This window comes from Crocuta crocuta, unplaced genomic scaffold (genome assembly GCF_008692635.1).
Source record: "Crocuta crocuta isolate KB4526 unplaced genomic scaffold, BGI_CrCroc_1.0 scaffold126, whole genome shotgun sequence".
NCBI classification, from domain to species: domain Eukaryota; kingdom Metazoa; phylum Chordata; class Mammalia; order Carnivora; family Hyaenidae; genus Crocuta; species Crocuta crocuta.
Window position 1 is genome coordinate 2,840,095 of NW_027531000.1, and position 23,649 is coordinate 2,863,743.

At 42.2% G+C, this 23,649-nt stretch overlaps 1 protein-coding gene and 1 non-coding gene across 2 annotated transcripts; both read left to right on the plus strand.

The window, feature by feature from the left end:
* The first annotated feature begins 4,176 nt into the window (after window positions 1–4,176).
* On the plus strand, window positions 4,177–23,649 carry ARL6IP5 (ARF like GTPase 6 interacting protein 5). The gene is made up of 3 exons (XM_077770612.1): window positions 4,177–4,453; window positions 19,780–19,997; window positions 22,025–23,649. Exons 1-3 carry the CDS (start codon window positions 4,278–4,280, stop codon window positions 22,195–22,197), a joined length of 567 nt encoding a protein of 188 aa, XP_077626738.1. The 5' UTR covers window positions 4,177–4,277; the 3' UTR covers window positions 22,198–23,649.
* LOC144236983 (U6 spliceosomal RNA) lies at window positions 7,331–7,433 on the plus strand. The gene has a single exon (XR_013336721.1). It is a non-coding gene; the product is annotated as a U6 spliceosomal RNA (small nuclear RNA).

The window sequence follows — 23,649 nt, forward strand, 5'->3', positions numbered from 1 at the left end:
GACGACTCGAAGGGGCGGAGTCAACGGGGTCGAACGAAATTGGGCGCAAAAGGCCACAGGGGCGGGGCCAGAAGAAGGGGTACGGCTGACAGCGCGGAGGCTCTATTGGGTTTTAAAGCCTTTTCTTGTAATTATAATCTTGATTAAATACCCTTAATTACATAAATCTTATCCAGCATATAATGTTATGTTGCGTGAAAATATACATATAATACATTATATGTTTATACAATTTATATGTTAATAAATAATTATCTAAAATGCCACAGTCTATGAAAAAACTCCTTGAAAGAGCCATCCCCATATGACCGAGCTTCTTCCTGAGGCAAAGCATCAGAGTAATTTTCACTTTTTCCTTTTCAGGAAACATTTTTGCATAAGGGTACTCACTGTAAGAATAAAACCTATGTAAATCGGTTTTTAGTGGTTGAGTGGAGAGATTATTATTTTCTTCCTCTATGAATATCCGTGGTAATCTTTTAATGTCACATCATTCTGTCAGATAAGAAGTTCAGCGGAACTGGAACTGAATTGAAAAGACACTTTTTTTTTCTGGGGATAAAATGTATATTTAGACCAAAAAAAGTACAAAGAAAAAAACACAAAATTAAAGAATAATTTAAAACACCCATTATCTCATCACCTGAAGATAAATGGTGATAAAACTTTGGGCTATTTTCTTCCACAGTCAGACATACATTGATAGATGGATAGATGGATTTGTGTGTGTGTGTGTGTGTGTGTGTGTGTGTCTGAATGAATACAAAAAGATTTTATTAAAATATACATAAATATGTATACATACATAGATACATGTATCTGTCTTGGAGGGGGTGTTGGAAAAAGGAGAATTAGAGTCAGGAATAACACTTTAAATCTTTAATTCTCTGGGTGCCAGGGTGGCTCAGTCAGTTGAGCAACCAACTTCAGCTCAGGTCATGATCTCATGGCTGTGAGCTCAAGCTCTGCATTGAGCTCTATGCTGACAGCTCAGAGCCTGGAGCCTGCTTCCAATTCTGTGTTCCCACTCTCTCTGTCTCTCCCATGCTTGCCCTCTATCTCTCTGTCAAAAAGAAACATCAAAAAAAAATAATAATAAATCCTTAACTCTCCACTTATGAGCTATGAGACTTTGGGCACTTCTGGGTCTTCAGTTGTAAAATGTTTACTTTGTAAGACTGAGAATTGAATGAAACACAATGGTTCTCAAAATATAATCCCTGATCATCCATATTAACATCACTTGGGAATTTGTTACAAATGCAAGTTCTCACACCCACCCCAACCTTCTGCAAGGCCCTGGATGATTCTATTCAAAATAAAGCTTGAGAGCTACTGATGTGGAGTACCTAAAGCCTAATGGGTACTCAGTAAATGTAGCTGCTGTTAATAAATTATGATATTGTCTCCTCTGTCCTTTATTATTCCCCAATCAGGTTGAGTTCAACAGCATTCATTGAGCTGAAAGTCATTGCCAGGCAGTAAATGGGAGAGGACAGAGTTCACAGTCCACAGTCAGTAGCAGGAGACACCAGCCACTTTCCCAGGTCACATGTCTCAACATCAACCCAGAAAGCTCTTTTTCTTCCCCCCACCCCAGACTACTCCACAGATAGAAACCACTGAGATTAAACTGGTGCTTTTCAAAACAGGCTCATGTGGGCTGGACCCCAGCAATGCTACTCAGGAGATCTTTGGATTAGTGGCAGCAAGCACCACAGCCCCCTAAGATGATAAAAACCAACAGATGCCTTAGAGATCATCTAGTCCAAACCTACTCATTCCACAGGGAGGAACCTGAAGCCCAGGAACAGGATGCTGCTGGCTGAGAAGAGGCATGCAAAGTCATCCAGCCCTGCATCTAGGTGCCTTGGAACTAACACCTAGACTCTTGTGGTGGCGTTTTGGTTGAAGACACCAGGCACTCCCACTGGCTCAGACGGACCAATTAGAGGCAGCCACCTGCCCTTGCCAGCAATGAAAGTAACAGACATGCAACAAATTTTTTCATTTCCAATGGAATAGATCATAAACTATTATACTATCCACTGTGGTTTGTATATAGACTGATAAATATTCAGGTGGCCCTATCTAGAAGCACAGGTATGGACATAAGAGCCCCAGGAAAACCTTTACATTGACTCTGACCCCCTGAATGAAGAGTGGCAAAGAGCTGCTACTAACAGCATTTCAAACAGTACCTGAGATAAAGTAAGGATTCTAGATGTGTCCATTTTTATTTAAAATGATTATAACAGTGGCTCCTGAGTGGTTCAGTCAGTTAAGCATCCAACTTCAGCTCAGGTCATGATCATGAGGTTGGTGGGTTCAAGCCCCATGTCGGGCTCTGTACTGACAGCTCAGAGCCTGGAGCTGCTTTGGATTCTGGGTCTCCCTCTTTCTCTGTCCCTTCCCTACTTATGCTCTGCATCTCTCTCTCTCTCAAAAATAAATAATAAAACATTTAAAAATAAGTGAAATGATTTTGACAAAGGTCGAAATGTACAGTGAAAAAAAATTCTCTCACGTGCAGCCAGAGAGAGAAGCCTGATTAATATTTTATGAGAGAGTGAGAAGGAAATCATGCTAAATACAGTTATATGCGGCTTCTTGTTGTTGTTGTTTCTTTATTTTTAAACCTCTTTGGAGGTTTAAACGAACAAAGTCATTCTTTTTTTTTTTTAAAGTAAGTTCCATGCCCAATGTGTGGGGTGGGGGGAGGTGGTGGGGACAGGGTTGACCTAAAGACCCTGACATTAAGAGTCACACACTCCAACAACTCCCAGGCAGGTGCCCGAAACCAATAAATAAAAATACACTGAACAAATGTTTACTGAATAGCAATTGCCTATGATCAATGAGGAATCATACTATTACTAAAAGGCATGTGACAGCTTATGATCACGCAGTTCTGAGCAGTTGGAAGGGTCTTGGTCACAGCTCCTAATGCTCACTGATCTCTCCAACAGGTGCGAGGTCCTACTGGGATTGGTATGCTGGTGACCAAGATCAGTTTTTCAGCGAGCCCACAGTGCTGCCTCTTGAAATTCTTAAGCCTCAGGGAATTACTCCACACCCTCTAACTTCCTGTAACTGATCACCAAGGTCAGCACATCTCTACCTACAACTCCTCTTACTGTAATATATTTAAGTTGGTGTTTCCACTGCACTGCAAGATCCCTGAAGGCAGGGCAAGGCTGAATTCTTCTCACCTTTTTAAAAATCCCCCACAGTGTTTTTATAGTGCCTTCAAAGGACTTAAAATATCTGTTAGAATCCTACTGAAATTTTCAACCTTTTTGTACCCTATCAAGCCTACTCAGATACAACCACAACAATAAAATTGCAATAAGATAGAGAAAAATCAGTGGATGTTCATAATAAAGCACAGAAAATAAGTTAGGTTAAAGCACTATTACACATGAATCATGACCTGTGCTATTATTAATAACAATACCAGTAACATCTAAGTGTAAGCAATTACTCTACACTATTGGTCACTACAGACCATTGTTTGCTTTCAAATGTGAATGACATCCCAGTTCAAAAGGCTGATGTAACTCCAGTGACCGTTGTATCAGAATAGCACAGTAGTTCAATAATTTTGTCCAGAAAAGACAGAGATGCAGAGAGAGAGAGAGAGAGAGAGAGAAGTGAAAGAACAACCCAACCTTTCGGTTCTGCACGCCCTTCTTTCCCATTTTGCCAATCTGATTTCACTCATAGTGACTCATTGTGAAACGGAAAACATGAGAATTGCATTCAGATGTGCAGAGGTTAGTAACTACTTAGTTTTCAAAAACAGCTCATCTTCAGAAACACTATAGTTGCCTTCCATTCCATTTCACTTAGATTGGCATCTGAACAGCTGCAAAAAAATTCCTTAAAGTCTAGAACATTCTTACGTTAAACACTCCAAAGAGATATTTTAAAGGAGGCTATGTGTATTCATACTGGCAGGGAAGGCATTGCCATCTCTCATCAGTCTGGGGATTTCCGCTGGTTTCTTACAGTCATTTCATCTCCATTTTGCACTCTGCCCCTTGCTATGCCTCGAGGCCCCACTTTTCCTGTAACCAATTTCTAAGAGCCAATCAAGAAGTAAAGAAGAGGAAAACCGCCCGCCCGCTCCCAATTTCCTTCTCTCTGCTGCTCACCAACCTCAGAGCCGACTGAGTCACAGCGGCTGTCAATTCTAACCCAGCTCAGCTGGTCGGTTGCCGCTGCCGCCGCCGCCAGATTCCAGAGGGGAAGAACGAGAAGCTGAGAGAACAGACATGGACGTGAATTTCGCTCCGCTCCGTGCCTGGGACGATTTCTTCCCTGGCTCTGACCGTTTTGCTCGGCCGGACTTCAGGGACATTTCCAAATGGAACAACCGCGTGGTGAGCAACCTGCTCTATTATCAGACCAACTACCTGGTGGTGGCTGCCATGATGATTTCCGTTGTGGGGTAAGTGGGGTCCCCCTCCGGGGCACCGATCGAGGGCGGCGCCGTGGGGCTCTGGGATCTGCAAAAGATCCAGGGATGTGAAAAAGCTCTCCACGCCCAGCCTCCACCCTGGCAAGTGCAAGCGGCGGAGCCAGTGGAAACTTGTCCGGGCGAGGCCGCAGAAATCTTGTGGTCCCCCTTTTCCATCCCGCGCCTCGGGCCGAGAAGTGGGGGGTTCCTAGGGGTGAGGACATTTTGCTAGCTTCGGACAAGAAAAATGACTCCCCACCCCCACCCCACCCCCACTGTGCCCTGATTAGGCACTTGCTGAAAGAGAGATTTGCAGCGCCCCTGTCTTGTAAAAATAAGAAGGGAGAGGGAAGTGGTGAAACCCTATCCTGAGGCTGGCGGGAATGGGCGCCGCCCTGGGAGACTTGGGCGACAGGGTGTGGATCCGGACTCTGCATTCTGGGGGTGTTCGTGTAAAAAGGGTACCTAAGAAGTGACGCGTTTTGTCGGTGTCTCCGCGCAGTGCCCGCCACAGTGTACAAGGAGGCTGAGCTTGGGAGCAGGAGGGTGGGTGTTCCCTGGTGGCGCATCTCCCGGTGTAGGGTGGAGGCTGCCCTGACTCTAGGAATGGGGTTCTCTTGCTTTTTCATCCAAGAGTTGTCAGGCGTGATCAATCTCTACCTTCACTTCCTGGTCTCAGAGTATTCAAGGCCTTCTCCATGCCTGATCGTAAAATAAAATGTTCTGTGTTACATAGGATTCCACCCCTTCCAGCAGACGCACCTGCTTTACTAGAAACCACCTTTTCTTGTAGTTTACCCTTTAAGAAATGCTTCTTTTACGTTTGCAGGATGGTGAAATTCTAGATCTTGCTGATTCTCTGCCCCTTTAAAAGAGCCAGCCTCAGACTTTATAAGGGGTAATTGCCATTACAGAGGGAAAGTACAAGCTGGCCTGGGAGAAAGAGGGGAGATCCAAACTTGGAGGGTGTGGGAAAGGCCAAAGAGGGTGGTTTCTTGAGTTCGTTTGCTGGTCTTCCGCGTATTGAGTCACTTCTCTGGGCCAAGCTTGCAACACACCAAGAACAATCAGACATGGATTCTAGCCATCGGGCATGTGGCAGTTGTTGAGAAGCCACAGGACCAAGTACACAGCACAGAGGAGAGAATTCACACTTTCTAGATGTGGTTCAGAGTAGTTGCCCCCATGCAGAAGAGAAGGCTCCTTGGTGGGATTTAGTAGCCAATGACACAGACCCTCATTCTGAGTTGCTTCAGGAATCACAAACTCTGAGAATGGCTTAATGTGTGGAGGGCAGAGGCTCTGAGGTGACTCCGAGAATGGCAGCCAAGTTAAAATTAGTTGGAGGTAGGAGAGGCCTGAGGCCTGAGGCAGCTGCCTCCGAAACCTGAGACTAACCTTCTGCTTGAGGCTCATTTCCCAGAACGCTGAGAAATGTCTTTAAACCAAAAAACAAATAGTATATAGGATTGCATTTGTTGGTTTGCTTTCTTTTTCTTTCCTGCCTTTTGGTAAAGATGCAAGCCAGACACTTTATCTGGCGATCTAGATACGAGGCTTTTTTGAGGTAACCCCCTAAACTTAGATATGGGGCAAGGTTTGACACAGACCAGTCAAATGTTCAAAGAAAACTGTTGCTTTTCAAAGAGGTGTACTGCCCAGACCAGACACAGGCTTTGATGGAATCCATTTTTCACTGTGAAGGTCAGGGTCCAGCCCCCTAACTAAATATAGCTCCCTCATTATGGTGCCTTAGCCTACTAACTCTGGCAATTTTGGAGTGTTGGCCTTACCATTCTCCTTTTCGAAAAGGAAATGTTGGTTGGCAGTGACATTTTTGAAGATGAAAGTGAAAAAGAGCCGTCTTTATTTTTTTATTATTCTTATTTTTAAAGCTATACAAAAGGTATAGGCCAGAAGTAAATTGTTTTGAAAATTACATGTGGGTAAAATATGAGATTGCGTCCATACCCCAGTAAAAATTTGGTATACGATCTTTAACTACTTTCTCTGTGTCCACAGCACACAGTCAGTAATTTTTTCACAAATGACTTTTTATTTTTCTTTATAATCTAATAATAATAAAAGCAATCATTTCTTGAGTGCTCCGTGTGCCAGGCACTTTGCTAAGTAATTTACTGTATTATCTTATACAACCCAGTGAGATGAGATGAGATGAGATATCATCATCATCATCGTTGTTGTTGCTGAGGCTCAGAGAGTATAAATGACTTGCTTAAAGTCACAGACCCCAGTCTTGTGCTCCTAACCACTATCCCGTCTTCTTATGAGTCATGAGGTTTAGAATTATAGTCTCTTAAACCTGGAAGAAACCAAGTATCTTCAGGGTCAGAGAGCTTAGCTGATTCTGGAACATTTCTCATTCTAAAGAGAACTCTCCTCTCTTGGTGATGTTAGTAGATGGGTGGGTCAGAGCAGTGTTATAATCTGTTTATCTGGATCCTCTGTAGGCATCTGATAGCTTCCTGTGATATCCTGGTACAGTGTGTGTGAAAATGTGGCCTGGGTGTTTACTGGGGAAGGGACCGTGTTCAAAGGGTGTTCTTCAGTGGTTCTGTCCCCTAATAGTGAGGAGGGGCCTCCAGAGCATTGTTGGAAGGCTCTAGCCTCAAAAGTGAATGCTCCTGTGTTGAAAACTGACTTGGGTGAGAATGGAGAGAGCCTTCTCTTCCGGATTGCAGAAAGGAAGAAGGAAGACCAAACACATATCATCTAGCTTCAAAGACAACAGAAAAGGCTGCCTTGGTAAAAATGGACATTAAGAGGGATTAGGATAGAGATAAATCTGTAGTTGATGGCCTGATCAGGCAGGGCCTCATAATCCATGGGTAGAAATTTGGTCTTCATGCTCACTTCAGCAACGCATATATTAAAATTGGAATGATATAGAGATTAGCATGGGTCCTGTGTAAGGATAAACATACAAATTTATCAAGTGTTCCATATTTAAAAAAAAAAAAGTTCGGCCTTCATCCTAAAAGCATGGTTTACCAGGCATGTGACTTCCTCTCAGTAGGTCTACTCTAGCACTTAGATTAATTTTGTGTAAGTTTCTTAGCTAACAGCCCTTGTTGAAGATGTCATATTTCCTGGCTCTTCAAATAGTATAAAGTAGTGGTTAAAGGTTCAAGCACCAGAGCCAGATTAGATAAATTTTAAAAACCCAACTACCAGTCATTAGCTGTGTAACCGTGGACTTGAACTACACCTGTTCCTCAGCCTCCTCATCTATAAATGAGACTAATTCTAGTACCTGCCCTCATAGGGCTTCTGTGAAGATTACTTGAGTTAATACAAACAAGGTTCTTAGAATAGTGCCCAGCTCTTAGTTTTTGTTCCACAAATGTTACTTGTTATTTTTTTCATCATTGTTGGTATGATCACAGAGATTACTGAGAAACAGAGACAGCATCGTTATCCCAGCAAGCTGTATCCACCCAAGCTCCAGCTGCCAACTTACCTACTCCTGCTTCTCCTTCAAGACTCAGTGTTGGTACCATCTCTTTGAGGAAACATTTTCCCTTTTTCCCTCACTCTCTTGTGTTAACTGAGCCACACGCCTGTGCCTTTATCTTTCCTGGTAGTTACCTCACAGGCTTTTAAGTTGTCTGTTTCTTTGTCTCCACTCCGGACTATAAATTCATTGAGATGAGACCATGGGTTTAGTGTGTGATTTAGGGTTTTCTTGTTGTTGTGGTTATCATTATTTTTATTCGCTGCATCCCTGAGGCCTACTATATAGCAGATGCTTAGCTGGTGAAAGTAAAGAGTAAATAAATGAGCAGAAGGCCTCAGTGCAATCATTGAGGTTTTAACCTACCTAATGGAACCAATTATTTTGAAGCACATAGAAGCATGCTAGTACATAGCAACAAGATGCTCCTCAAGTGATTCTAACTGGGTCATTGCCGACAGCACTTGCTACATGTTCGTCAGGATTACTATCATGTAAAACATTCAATTTAGAAAAGATCAGAATTCAAGTTCTTCACTAATTCCCATTGCCCTTGTAGAATTTAGGTGAAATACTCTCTTGCAAGCTTTCTCATCAGCACAGTGACAATTTGGATCATATAATTCTGTGTTGTAGAGGGCTGTCCTGTGTACTGTAGGACAGTTAGCAACATACCTGCCCTCTACCCTCTGGATGACACCAGCAACCAGGCTCTCAGCTGTGACAGTCAAAAATGCCTCCAGACATTCCAAGTGTCCCCTGGGGGTCAAAATCATCTCTGGTTGAAATCACAGGGGTATAACCTTGGACTTGAACTACGTCTGTTCAAGTTTCTGTTGCTAAGAAAATCATGATAATTTAGCGATCACCTTCATTCACTAAGTAAGTTGGTTTATAACAAGTTACCAAAACAGAGCTCTTGTCAGTTACCTAGCAAAACAGTTTGGTTTTAACTCCTAGTTTCTGACTTTTCAAACGTAAGAATGAGCAGATTTGAAGGTTACACAGCTTTGATGATGATCCTTGATTTATTAAATTTGTTATGCTATCCTTCTTTTATTAATTTGCCTAGAAGACTCTGCTGGTTCCACAGACTCAGACTTTTATTTTCTGACAGAATTCTGGCAGTTGCTTTTTTTGTTTTCTGCTCAAAAGTTCACTTGCTCTGTAACTCCTATAAAATAGGAATTGTATGACTTAATTAATATAAAGTACATTAAGGCCTAGCGAGTGATAATAATTCAACATTAGCTGCTGTTATTATAGTAAAGCTAGTTTACAGGTATACTTGAAATTCTCACAACTTGTGTATTCTCTTAGAAGTATTAGAGGATGCATACACTTTAGTGGTTTTGTCATGGTTGCAACTTGTGCTTCTTACAAACACTTGTGTTGCTTTCCTTGAAGACTTCAGTTTTGTTTTCAGATTCAGGCTTCGCTTCAGAAGAGAAAAAAGAACAGCATAAGTAACAAGCTGGGAAATATGTGTTTTGCTGAAAGTGGCTTTGTATTTTTTAAATCAAGATTGAAGAGGACATAACTTATCATCCCCATCCTTGACACAGTACATCTTGGCACTAGATACTCTTATTTTTTTCTTTTAAAGTAATCTCTACCCTCAAGATGGGGCTGAGATTTACAACCCCGAGATCAAGAGTCAAGTGCTCCACTGACTGAGCCAGCCAGGAGCCCCTAGATACTCTTTTTACATCACACACAGCGATGCAAGCCTCTGCCTCTATTTTCAAAGTGAAACGCAAAGGCAACACCTAACTACACTTGAAGTCTCAGTGCTTAGGTATGTGATACATTCTGATTGTGGATGGGAAGTGGTGTGTGCTAAACAGAATGCCAAAAGATTGGAGCTGGAGAAATCTAAATGTGTTCCGGATCATGGAACAGCAGGATCTTTCACCTTGGGAGCTTGTTGGAAATGCAGAATTTCAGGCCCCTTCCCAGACCTACTGAATTAGAGTCAGCTTTCTGACAAGACTCCCAGGTGATTCATAGGCACATTAAAATTTAAGAAGCACTGATCTGGTCTGGTTCAAAAGAAACATAAATAAATGTACTCACATGCGCAGGTGTTAACTTCAGAAATTCTACATACATCGTTTTTGGAATGGTCCAAGTGATTCCGATATACATTCCCCAAGTTGAAGTTGAGAAGTACTGATCTCATCAAACCCCCAATTTCACAGATGTAAAGTCTGGAGTTCGTGCAGCTAATTAGAACCAAAAACTGCTAATAAGCAGTAGCTTCTTTTATTGATATGAAGTAAAGAACTTTTTTTGTTAAATCATCCTGCAGTATTCTGAAGCTCTTATTTAACCTAATTCATCTGAATAGTCGACTCTCACACATTTGTAATTATTTGCCCGTCTTATTCTCACAAATTTCTCCCTGCCAACAGGACTCTTATTTCTTGGCATGGCAGCACAAGCACCAACCACACACAGAATTTTCAGCACATCTGCAGCCAACAGGCTCATTTATTTTCATTTGTGTGCGTTCAGGCTTCCCCTTAAGACAGCACGGTGTAGGGCCGCCTGGGTGGCTTAGTCGGTTAAGCGTCCGACTTTCGCTTAGGTCATGATCTCGCAGTTCATGGGTTCAAGCCCCGCGTCGGGCTCTGTGCTGACTGCCAGCTCAGAGCCTGGAGCCTGTTTCAGAGTCTGTGACTCCCTCTCTCTCTGACCCTCCCCTGCTCACGCTGTCTCTCTCTCTCTCCTAGAAATGAAATAAAACATTAAAAAAATTATTAAAAAAAAAAAAGGACAGCACGGTGTAGCTGCTGAACAAACAGGCCTGTGGAGGTGTTACCAGAGGGAGGAATCTGTAGATGCCACTTTATGCTACTAGTTGCTTGAAATGGCAAGGGATTTCTGGAAGGCTGGTACTTCTGTTTGCAAAGAGCACTGCTTGAATCTCTTCAGAATGAGCATGGTCCTATAATACATTCTAAGCCTTCTGGCTACCAGCATCTGGTATTAAAACATGGTCAGATAGTCTGTACCTTTTAATGCTGCAAGGACGAAAACCCCAGGTTCCTAGTTGGTAAAGGAAGATCAGGATAAGAGAGCCCTGGGATGCTCTGGAGCACAAAATATTAAAACATTTGCAGATGGAACCAATTGCAGTTATTTTATGCCAAAACCTAATCCCAAAAACATTTTTGAGATTAATCGGCTTCACCACCAATGCTACGATTATTACTCTTATTTTTGTTGTTTCACCCATTCACTCCACAGAGTATGAAGCATTTACTAACTTCTCAGGCATTGTGCTAGGAGATAACAGGGCAGAATAAGAACCTGTGATCCCTCCCTTCATCATGTGTGGAGTCCAGAGGGGCTGCAAGATGCAACTACACACAGAACAATTAGTTTTTCTACAAGGACAACAAGTGTACAGAAATATACACTTACATAAACATATTCTCTTTTTTTTTTTGATGTTTATTTTTGAGACAAAGCATGAGTGGAAGAGGGACAGAGAGAGAGAGGGAGACACAGAATATGAAGAAGGCTCCAGGCTCCAAGCTGTCAGCACAGAGCCCGACGCAGGGCTTAGCGTGGGGTTTGAACCCACGAACCCCGAGATCATGCTCTGATCTCAGAAGCTTAACCAACGGAGCCACCCAGCTGCCCCAAACAGTTTCTTTTCAACCTGATTTATCTCATTTTCCCTTGTTCATTATGATGCCAAATTTCAAAACTCAGCTGTTGAAAATGGGAAAGGCATTGGATATGTAGACAGGGGAAAGGGTAATCTTTTAGTCAGTTGAACAAGTACTTACTGAGCACCTGCTCCCTGTGAGGCACTGTCTAGGCCCTGAGGATATGAGCAGGAATACAACTCCACCCAGCTTTCCTAATCCTCCCAGAATTCACCTCTTCCTGCCCTCCCATACCTCTTTACCTGCATTTAAGGTACGCACATCCAATGTTGGTGTGTCTTTCCCTGAAAGGTTATGTGCTGCTTATGAGTACAGAACTTAAAGAGGTCTGTCAACACCCAATAAAATTTTAATCTCAAAATTCTTCATCTAATAAGGATTGTCTTTCATTAAATCCTTGGGCACCATTTATACAACCTTGTTCTTGACTTCTCCCCACACACTTTTTAAAAAAATACTCCCTGCCACCATCAGCCTGGGGTTGGTTGGTTCTGTCTCCTTTTCCTACATCAGGATTTACAATGATCCTGGATAAGTGTGCAAATGAGCATATTTGGGATTCTTGGCCCCTTTCATAGAAAGCGAAAGCTCTCGATCTACTTAGTAGGGGCCAAGACCTCTGTAGAACAAATCCATTTCTAAAGAATGAACTTGACTTATCCACTTAATACCAGTTTGGTGCAGCACTATTAAAAATTTCTTACTGTTTATCTTTTGGACAAATGAATTCTATCGTTTATCGCTCAGCTTCAGAATGCAGACCTATAACACCCTCCTCTGTCTCTTGCCATGGGCGTAGCTTCTAGATTTCCAGAACACCTTCATGCCTGTGATCTTGGCCGAATGTTGCAGGCTGCCTCTCCATTGTGCATTTGCTGTAAATAGGTAGGATTTCCCAGCCTGCCCTTCCATGGAGCATTCCCTAACAGAGACACTGAGTTGGCAGAAAGACCATCTGAACTGGAACACTGAGGCTTTCGCTCCTGCTTCTAATTATCTGCTTCAGTATGCCACGAGTGTGGCTCCTCCCTCAGAGAAACAGAAAGGAATGCAGAAACTGGGTGGTGGTGGAAGGTAGACAGGAGCCTACTTGGATGAAGGAAGATTAGGTGTACCCAGGCTCATCTGCATTTGCCAAACCCCAGCCGCCGCACCGCTGTAAGAACCTGCCATGTGAAAGCAATTTAATGGACTTTACTAAAAGGATTCAGAAAGAACAGTTTGTAAACAAATATCTTTCCACTACAGTTTAAAAACATTACTTGTTGTAAGAACAACCATAGGTTCCTCATTGTTGAAAGCAATGATTAGTATACACGACAGTCCGTTATACCACTCTCTCTACCATTGTATGTGTTAGAAATTTGGTGTGATGCAAAGTTTAAAAGGGATTAGTTGCAATCTAATCAGAACCTTGTACACTATTATTTGAAGCTACATCACTGTGGAAGTATGAGATATATGGCTTCTAAACTAGCCCCAACTTAATTATTTATTAAAAATAAAATAAGCAATTAGCTTCATCAACACATGGAGGTTTATAAGATAGGTCTTATTGTGAATACTTTTAACACGTCAACTGTTGCCAAGACAATGGATCATTTGGATGTGGTGTTTAGTTTGATGTTGCCAAGTACCCAGGATGCAAGAGCTATACATACACAGCAAGAATGCAGTAGATACTATGGGTCTTCCTAATTCAATTGGTTTAAAAAAATCTCAGCCTTAGGTTACCACTCCCTTTCTGTGACAAAAGAGACAGGCTCCTATCCCACCTTCACTGCTCTGAAGGCTCCTTTTACTGGTAGACTCAAAACTGATTTGTACACTTACATTTATACTTCGTAGTCAGAAATAGTGCCTGCCAGGACGGAAGCCATGTTGGGAGCTAACGGAACCACAGAAGACCATCGGGGTTATTAGAGGAGTCACAGGGCAAGAGGGGCCTATATAGTCAGGTGTGCAGGAGTAGAAGTCTCCCTCTGTGCTGCCCCACTCTCCCTCCCTCCCTCCGGCCCCCAGCCATACTCGTGGGGAGACTTACCGAGCTCCTCCTGCCGGCAAGCCAAAGGGCCCTTCCACCCCATCCCACCATGTTATCGTCATTAAACCTCACACCTGCATGGGCATTCACATCATGTTGCCTGCTTTTCTTTTGCCTCTGTTTTTTTTGTTTTTTTTTTTTTTTCATCACAACTCTGTGAAGATACAAAGACAGGAACTATTTCTCCAGTAATATTTAATGTACAATGAGAGTAATAGTGATTTGTCCAAGATGCATCTCCCATCATTTCATTCATGGCCACAGAAAGTTGCTGGGCTTCCTTTAAATAACATGAAAATATGCAAGATCCTTACTTACCTTTTTTCTTTCTTTCAACAAACGTGTATTGAATACCTACTGTGTGCCAGGCTGTGTAACAGGTGCCAGGGAGAAAATGTTACAGTCCCAGCCCTTATGGAACTGAACCTCTAGTATGAGACAGACATTCAGCCACCACTCAGTCAAGTAAATGTGAAAGCACCTCTGTGATCAGGGCAATGGAGGTGAGGCATATGGTGCTATCACGTGGTCAGAGAGATGGATTAGGCTGGGATTTGAAGGAAATAGGAGTGAATCGGGACAAGAATGTGCACAGGCCTATGGGGGACAGACACAGGGCACGTTCTAGAAACCCCAGAGGTTGGAGTGTGGATTCAGGAGGCAGTGTATGAGGAGAGCACAGGCAGCGGCCCCACATACTGATTATTGAAAACACCACTTACTCCTAGCAGATGCAGCCTAAGCTGGATTGTTTAGTGAGTGAAGTGTGGCCTGGGCTGCAGCCCCCCACTTACTGCCTCAGCCAGGCCTCCTTGTCCCAGGTTCAGACTACACAACTGTGTGCAGTAGCCCTGGCTGTACAGGCAGGCGGGAGCCAGACCCTGTGGGGCCTTGGAGAATGTGTAACAAATTGTGTTTTTATCCCAAGAGCAATGAGAAGCAAGAAAATGGATGGGTGGATTCCTATTTGCAGTGACCCCTCAGGCTGTTTAAGGACCACAGAAAAACATCACCAATTTAGAGAAATCCACTGTGAGCAAATTGTACCCCACCCCCCTTTCTTCATGAGTCAGGCTTTCTCAGGAACCAAACTACAAAAATAGCTGTTTGGGTTAGAAAATTGGAATTCAGAGCAAAGCTGTTTCCACCACCCAGAAAGAATCTCACTGCCTTTTTGGCTCTTGTTGGCACTGCCGTGTAACCGGAGTTACCATTGTGCGCTTGACTTGCTCTGAGGACCTCTGCTTTGGTAAACTTCTATCGCCGGCTCTACAGTCGATGGGTTTGACGACATATTCACTAACCTGCCTGTTCCTTAGCTTGCTTATATGTAGAGTGAGATGCATTTTTCAAGATCTGTCCTAGCTCTAAAATTCTGTGACCAGCCAAGTCTTTTCTTCCCCCTTCAGGGACTTGTGCCGAAACTATAGCTATAGCTAGCTTAGTCGTGTTGGCACATTCAGGACATGTGTCCACACCTGCTGATAGCCACCTTCTCTCAGAGGGAAGCGAGAATGCCAAGGGATTTCCAGAACAATCCTTCGTTGCTGACCCCAACTGGAAGAATACTGAGAAGCAGGGGGGAGGGGGGTGTTTCTGAAGCTGCTCAACAATGCACAATGGGTTATATTATGAATTGCTGTCACACTTACATCAGCTGGGACCCTTTTCTCTCCCCTAGACCCCTAGTTATATGTTTCTTTGCTTCTCTGGCCCTTGGTTTATTCATCTGTGCAATGGGACTGAACTGATTTATTTTTGAACGCTCTGCTACAGGATTCTGTGATAGGATTATAATGTGATAGGATTCTGTGATAGGATATATATGCATATATATATGTATATATATATGCATATATATATATGTATATATATATATGTATGTATATTTATCTCACGATAGGAAAACATACTGGGTGCTTTTGACTTGCTGAACTAGGTCCTATTTCCACCAAGGACAAAAAAATTACAATTGTTCTTACCCTCTGTCCTCCCCTCCCCTCTCTGCCCTTCTGCCTCCCTTCTACCTCTCTGCCTCGCTTCCTCCCTCCCTTTCTCGTTCGGGGAGTACCAGTAAGTGAACCGCCTCCATCAGAGCCCAGTGGCAGTTGTGCCCGTGAAAGCTGGGGTGGCCTATTTATGGAAGGTTTTTGCCTAAAGTTTCTTGGGCTTTCTTATGAGTCGCTGTGACTGCTGTCGACTAAAAGCTTTGCTCATCTCAGGCAAGAAGTGGCTTCCCAGTTCCTGCGGGCACTGGAAAATGAAATTAAACTCTAGAGGGTGGTGCATGTGTTTTATTTTCCTCCAAGCGCAGGAAGGCGCCAAGGCATTGGAGTGGTACAAATTTTACTCTTTGTTAGAATGGAAGGGCACTTCTGAAGAAGAAGAAGGAAGAAATCGTTTGTGCTACGAGTAACTGTGTTCATTTTTTCCAGCTTGGAAACTTGGTTACTTTCTAATTATAGACTACGGGCTGGGCTGGGCTGGGCGGCTGGGCATGATGTAAACTAAAACCATTTCTATAGGGCTCTGTGCTCTGTTCTTTTCCCTTGAATATGAAGAACAGAAACAGGTGAAAAGCAAATTTGGAATTGCTTGAGTCAGGCCTGGATTTTTTGTTGTTCTTTGTCCTGGGCTTTATTTAGACATTCAAATAGATGCCTATTTTACTTCAACAGAGGAAAATAGGCAAAGCTTGGCATACTTTTTATTTTATGCTTCGCCTCATGAATCATTTTAATAGGTGTTCTAGAAAGAACTGAGTTAGGATACCTTTGCTACTTTGCTACCACCCATCCATCTTTTATTTGCAGTTTATGCAAAGTGTTTTCCTTAAACTTGAACCCTCCCCTGCAGTTTTTTGAGTTAATGTTGATCTTTGCTTTTCTTTACAGCTCAAAAATATTTGGGTGAAACTAATAAACAAATGGGAATAAGCTAAGTACCCATAATGCTACTACCCCCGTATAACCACTGGTCTTTCAGAATATTTTCTTTCGGAATCTCTTAAGAGCTAGGAACGAGATTTATTAATTGGTGACAGTTCCTGGGCCTCTCCACTCCGTTTCCTCGCTGCCTGCTAAAAAAGATTTTATTTTTGTCCTGTCTTAATTCTTCCTTTCTCCAGGCCTATAATTGTCTTTCCCAGATTCTGGGCTTCAATCATCAGATAGAGCATAACCCAGATAAAATTTTAAAACAGAGAAAGTACAGAGTGACTGTGTGATAAAGAAGTGGTGAAGGACAGACAGAATAGTTCCTGTTCTGGGGGCCAGGAAACCTTGGAGGGCGGGGGATGGTGCACCCTGGCCAAAAGAAGATCTGTAGAATGGGTAGGGAACCCAGGTTTGGGTGGGAGAAGGAAGAACTTCGCTGGGGCATGTGAATTGAAATTGCATTCGTGTTATTGGAGAGATGATGAAAGTAAAGATAGGTTGTTGTAGCTAGCCTATGCCAAGCCTGGGTTGAGGACCGGGGAACAGTTGCTTTTATATTTTTATATTTCCCTTTTCTGCATGTTCATTTTATTTCTGATTACAAAATAATATACTAATTGTAAAGCTTTCTACTTCTGAGATATATATGTATATAAATCTACCCAACAGAATGTTTTGCCCACTCAATATGTTATTAATGTCTTCCCACATTATTGAGTATTTAAAAATAGCTATACATCCCACCTCTAGGCAATTGTTGGCTATACACATTATTTCTAAAACTTTTTAATTGTATATACCACTCGTGAATATTGTTACAACTCAGTCTTTGCATTTTTGTTTATTTCCTTAGACTCTATTCCGAGGAAGAGCCCTGTAAGGGGATAAGTATTTGCAAGAGTATGGAATGAAATAGGCAACTTACTATTAAGGGGTTTAACTTTAAATTATGTACTACTATACTACTCTTTTCACTGTTTAATTGCATGCATTTTAATAGACCTTTTGAACTTTTCCAAAGCAGTTTCACATTGATTATACCCCCGATTTCACTCATTAGGGCATGTGATATTTTTACTCTTATCTGAAACTATTTCATATAGCTTTTGTGTTTCAGAAGGTAGAATAAGAGCTACAATTTAAAGGGATTTTTAAAAAAAGAATCTTAGTTATCCTGAATATGAATCCTACCCTTCATCTGTTTCATTTAGGTAAAAGTAAGCTCTTGGCATCACTTTCCATTCCCCCATTTTCTTCTGTCCCTCATTTCCAAATCTGTCACGTTGCTATTCAGAGCATGATGAACACACACTGACCCTCATTGTCCTTCTCAAGTAAAATGCTCGTCAAGCCCCTTGTGAGGATAACAAGTTAGTAGCTCATTGGACCTGCTGATCACAAATGTCACATTCAGGGTTCTGTATTCACAGTGGGTTTAGGTAACATCCAGTCATTCTCTCTTGTGAAATACGGAGTCTAAGTTTCCTTCTTTATTATCAATAGTAGTGTGACCTTTGACTCTTGTCACAATGAAGCCAGAGGCTCTGTGCTTGGAAATCTCCGTTGATAACCCATCCCGTAATGAGACTCTCGTCTCTTTTAAAGAATTTTAATGGATTCTCTATGTCAGGGGTCATATACTCACATGCTTCCATGGGCCAGGCAGGTTATGTAAGAGAGCAATGCAGGGCAGCTATTAGAAAAACCGATTAGTGGCAGCTGACTGGGGGCCTCTGTGTCAGAGATGCGTAGGTGGCTGGGAGGACAGGAGCTAATTGGAGAGCATCTGTTCCATCTGAAAGAGAAGGCACTCCAGTCAGTTGTTGACATGTGGAGAAGTGGGCCTACTGTTGTTAGAGTCTCTTGTTTATAGGAGAAGCTAGAAATCCCAAGTTTTATGGACTTTTTAAACACAGCAGGATTCAAATAAAAGTTCTTTAAACACCATCCAATCCAAACTCAAATGTGACAGTAGATTGGATCTGGCCCATGGAGGCCGTCATGTGACATCTGTTGCGGCAGCTCTTATGAGGATTTGAATAAGCCTGTAGAGCTCAGAAAATATGTGAGCGCCGTCCTAGATGTGCACCAGAGTCCAGGAGTAATGAAAGTGCAACAGCCCCTTCAAAAGAGGGGGTCTCTTTTAAATTTTAAGAGTCCTTTTAGCTCTCTGCTACATTTACTGCAAGAATGAGGACCGTTCTCAGCCATCGGACTGTTGATGTTTCAGAAAACGTCCACATCACACTGGCAGGGACGCATAGTTATTGCGAAAATCCCCAGAGGAACCTCAATGGAGAACTCAGTCTCTTTGGGAGGAGAGGGAAGAGGCTCAAGTGTGACAAACTTGGAGCAACAGAAAGGGACAGGGTACCGTTTTCACTATATGTAGTCATGAACAGAACATGGTCAAGGGTGTGCCCCTGGGCTTCTGTTACAAGCTGAGGTCTACGTATGCTCACTTCCCCAGCAATGTTGTTATTCAGGAGAATTGTTCTCATGTTGAAATCCGAAATTTTTTGGGTGAAAAATACATCCACAGAGTTCGGAGGAGGCCACACCTTGTTCATTCAGTATCTCAAGCCCAGGAAAATAAGTTAATTCCTGAAGGAAACAACACTGAATTGTTCAAATATCAGTGATATTCATCAGCTGACTTGTATCAAATTCATCAGCTCTGGTTCAGCAAGGCACAACACTTAAAAACAAAGATATCCAAAAAATTGGGGGATGGTACCTATGTTTCTGAAAAAGGAACAGTTTATCAGTCTGATGAATACGATTGAGGTTGTCCAGCTGCAGAAACAAAGAGATGCCAGATGGTGCCTCAGACTTATTTGTGATATTTTAAAGATGCAACAAAAGCCATGTGTGGACTGGGGGAGGGAGTCTTTTAAAATTGTGGACCCCTAATGAGATAGACTGACCACTTTGGTGGGAGTCAAACCACCCAAATGTGAATCTTGGCTCCACCATTTTCTCATCTCTGTGCCTCACTTTCTTCATTTAAGAAATAAGTCAATAGTATCTGCCTCATCGGGTTATGAGGATAAAATGAGACAATCTCGATAAAATGCTAAGTAAGTACTCAACACCTGATTTTGCTCCTCCTTACCTTTCTGATCTTCCCTTCCTATTCCCACCACCACTGACCCTGGCTCTGGCTTTTTTCCACATTCCAGGTTCCTGAGCCCCTTCAACATGATCCTTGGCGGCATCGTAGTGGTGCTGGTGTTCACAGGGTTTGTGTGGGCAGCCCACAACAAAGACATCCTTCGCCGGATGAAGAAGCAGTACCCCACAGCGTTTGTCATGGCAGTCATGTTGGCCAGCTACTTCCTCATATCCATGTTCGGGGGGGTCATGGTCTTTGTGTTCGGCATCACTTTTCCTCTGTTGCGTAAGTGAACCTCAGTCTTCTTTTCTTACATTCTTTTCTATTGTTCAAAAACAAACGTGGGAATGATAGTTCATTGCGAATTACCTACCTTGTTTCTTAGGTGTGTTGGCACGTCTGCAAAATTATCAGAAGTTTCTGAAACAGCAGATCAAGGCCTAATGGTGCAGTTAGTCCACAGGTGTATATATTGGGTGCCTGCCCTGTGCCGGACACTCCTCTGGGGCTACTACAATACACAAAAGAAATACGAATCCCAAGTCACACAGCAAGAAAGTTGCACAGCCTGCATTGGCCTCCACATTGGTCTGATGTTCAAGTCTGTTCTCAATCTTTAAGTGCCATTCATACTGATGCAAGAATGAATGTATTTCATTTAGAAGTACACTACTTACTCTCTACTTAATCGGTAGGTCATGTGTAGTGGCAAACTTTCCTAAGTCTGTAAGAATAATTGGCCCAGAACATAGTTACCAAGTACTCCAGTTCTGGTGACAGAACTAGATATTTTCTAAATTTTACATGCATTGTTCACGGATATCAGAAACACTTGAAACCTGAAATAGAGAACAGACAGATTTCCCGTCTCATCAGCAGAAATCTCCTTAAAATTCGATTATATTAAGTGACAGGAACATCCTTTTATCTTATTAATAGCATTTCACAAAAATTGTATTTTTTCCATTAAATAAAATCAGTTGCTTGTTTGGGGTAATGTTAGACTAAGCCCAGAATATTTATAGATGAATCCCACACCTTACTGGACAAAATATTTGAATCAGCAAAGGCAAGACTTTTAAAAATATTCCTCAAGTTTTCCCTGTGTGTTAGAGGCTCAGGATTTCAAAGATCCCTCTTTGACACACAGCTTGTTAACTTCAGTACTTTTCTCCATCAGGGCCTGAGACAGGCCACTGTCATGAAATGTATCATAGATAGTCAAGGGTCCAGATTTCTCTTCCTAGACATGCTGGAAACCAGACATGTGCTTTGGACCAAGTATGCTGTATGGGCTGTAGTTCACTCATCTATAAAATAAGGAAATTAGACAAGATTAGTGACTCCCAGACCTTGATGATTCTGAGAATCATATAGTATACTTGTAAAAAACACAAATTTCCCAGCCGTATCCCGTAGAGATCTTGATTCTGTAAGCTGACAGTGGTGCCCCCCAAAACCTGTATCTTTAGGAAGCTCCTGAAATGTTTCCAGTGGCCAGTCTAGATTGGGAGCCTCCAGATACAATGCACACCAGTGTTTCTTAAAAGGTCCAAGATCGCCTATATGAGATTCATCCAGAGCGAATACTGTCATTGTACACTGTGGAACCCTACCTCAGTCTTACTGGTCTGAATTTTGGGTGGTGGAGACCTGGAATTTGCCTATGTAACAGCTCTGCAGGTGATTTATGCATACACAAGAGTTTGAAAATCACTCAGTGTAGATCACCTGGGGCACCTGTTTAAAATACAGATTCCCCAGGCCCATCCCTTGAAGGTTCTGGTTCAGGAGGTCCAGGAGAGAGGCTAGGGAATGTTTCTCAATAAACAAACGTGAGTAATTCTAAATAATCAAGCAAATTTGTGGAACCTTAGGGTACCTACCTGAGATGTGTAGAACCTTTAGTTTTTATCTATCTGTCTATAGCCTTCACTTTGGAAAACTGCCTCAGGACTTGCCTCTGAGGTGAACTTCACCTATGATGCCTGATGGTTTCAAGGCATTTAAGTGGCAGCTACAAAGGTTAACAGTATCGACGTGAAAACCAGGGAGTGTGGTTGCCAGATCACAGTCCTGCCTGCAGAATACGTATTTTCTTCACACACAAAGAATACTTAATAATATGACTTAATAAACAGCTTCCCATCAAGTCTAAGGATCCATGTCGGGACTTGGGTAAATTAGAGAAGCAGCAGACTGGGCTAAGGCTGACTGCGGCAGCTGACCCAAAGCGTGAAGACAGGGAGCCTAAGGTTGCAGTGGACAAAGGGCCATTGCTGCCGTGCTAACCGCGCCTCTCTTCCCCGCAGTGATGTTCATCCATGCGTCGTTGAGACTTCGGAACCTCAAGAACAAACTGGAGAATAAAATGGAGGGCATCGGCTTGAAGAGGACACCAATGGGCATTGTCCTAGATGCCCTCGAACAGCAAGAAGAAAACGTCTCCAAACTGGCTGACTATATCAGCAAAGTGAAGGAATAAATAGAGCTGACCTGATGATAGGGCTGCAGCAGACATCCAGTCGTGGTTTGTCCTCATGCAGACCTACTTCCCATTTGCATTCTTGAAATAGGAGGTGCCTGTACCACCCAACTATCTCTGGCAGCATGCATGTATAGGCCCAGCTGTTCACATCTCTGATGTGACACAGAAGCCCTCAGAAACCGAAAGAAACTAGCCTCCTGTTAATGCCTGAAGTCTCAAGTGTGTTTGTGCAACTGATAGGAAATGGATCACACTTATTTCTTTAGAGAAATAAAAAGAATTATGGATTGTACAGCAACAGTACTGTTAACTTGTAGGGAAAAAATCATTGTAAAGTATCAAGGCAATAGGAATAAATGAAAAAAGACTGTTAAAATAGATGTCGTGTGTTAGCCTGTTTTAAGCACCACCATCCCCACCCCACCCCCACCCGCATCATTCTCCTCCAGAAATATTCCCTGGGACTATAATATGTGGGGTCTAAATTAGTTTAGCTTTTATTATTCTTCTTTTAAAATCAAAGATGAGCTGTATCACTTTGCCACCCATTTGACATACAGTGAAAACTGGATAAACCAGTTGTTTTTATTTTGTTTACAAATAGAAAGATTGCTGTGGAGGAGAATATTTTGTCAAGTTTTTGTAAATTTTTGAAATGCTGTTACTGCCTTTTCATTAGCAGGTATTTGTTGCAAACTAAACGTCCTCTTCTTGAAGCAAGTTAGACCTAGGGAACCTGTATTATTTTTGACAGACTTGTTAAAAAAAAAAAGCAACAACAACAACAAAAAACTTGAGTTCTGTTTATATTGCACATTTCTTGTTGTGGCAAAAAGGTGTCCAAGATCATGTTTCCTGTATTTTTTTCACTGTTTAACTTTTAACTGGAACATTTCAAAAGAAGAAAATCAATGTGCATTTTATTAATTCCTTAGGGGCACAAAGAAAACAATAATGGCTGATCTTTTGAAATCTGAAAAGCATCTCTAGATGACCAAGCTAAAAGACATGAACGTGGGAGTGATCAGTGGGTTCTGCAGTTCAGAAACGTTTTAGATAGCAATTGTTACAACCACATGTTTTTACAGATAGGCATTAGAATCAAGATAGCATGACTTTATATCTCTTTTTACTTTCTTCCTTTTATTTCTCATGTATTTAGAAATAGATTATACAAAAATGTTTTGCTTGTCAATTGAGTGATTTCATAGATGTGTAGAAAACATTTGGGTTTCCCTAACGCTGAATTATGAAGACAACTGGAGCGGTACTTGCCGAAGAGACTCTGTATGTCCTAAAATAAGAAGCAACCGCATATGCTGCTTCCCATCTTTCCTGCATTTTAATTCCTCAGCCAACATGCAGCCTTCATCTCTAGCACAGTGGTATCGCCGTGTCTAGCGTTTGTACCCTTACCCAAATATGGAGAATAAAATTTATCAAAGATTT

Excerpts from the sequence above, each read along its gene's own strand:
- ARL6IP5 (XM_077770612.1), top strand. The coding sequence starts at position 4,278 with ATGGACGTGAATTTCGCTCCGCTCCGTGCCTGGGACGATTTCTTCCCT. Across the intron at positions 4,454-19,779 it reads ATGATGATTTCCGTTGTGGG|GTTCCTGAGCCCCTTCAACA; the intron begins GTAAGTGGGGTC and ends TCCACATTCCAG. Across the intron at positions 19,998-22,024 it reads CATCACTTTTCCTCTGTTGC|TGATGTTCATCCATGCGTCG; the intron begins GTAAGTGAACCT and ends TCTTCCCCGCAG.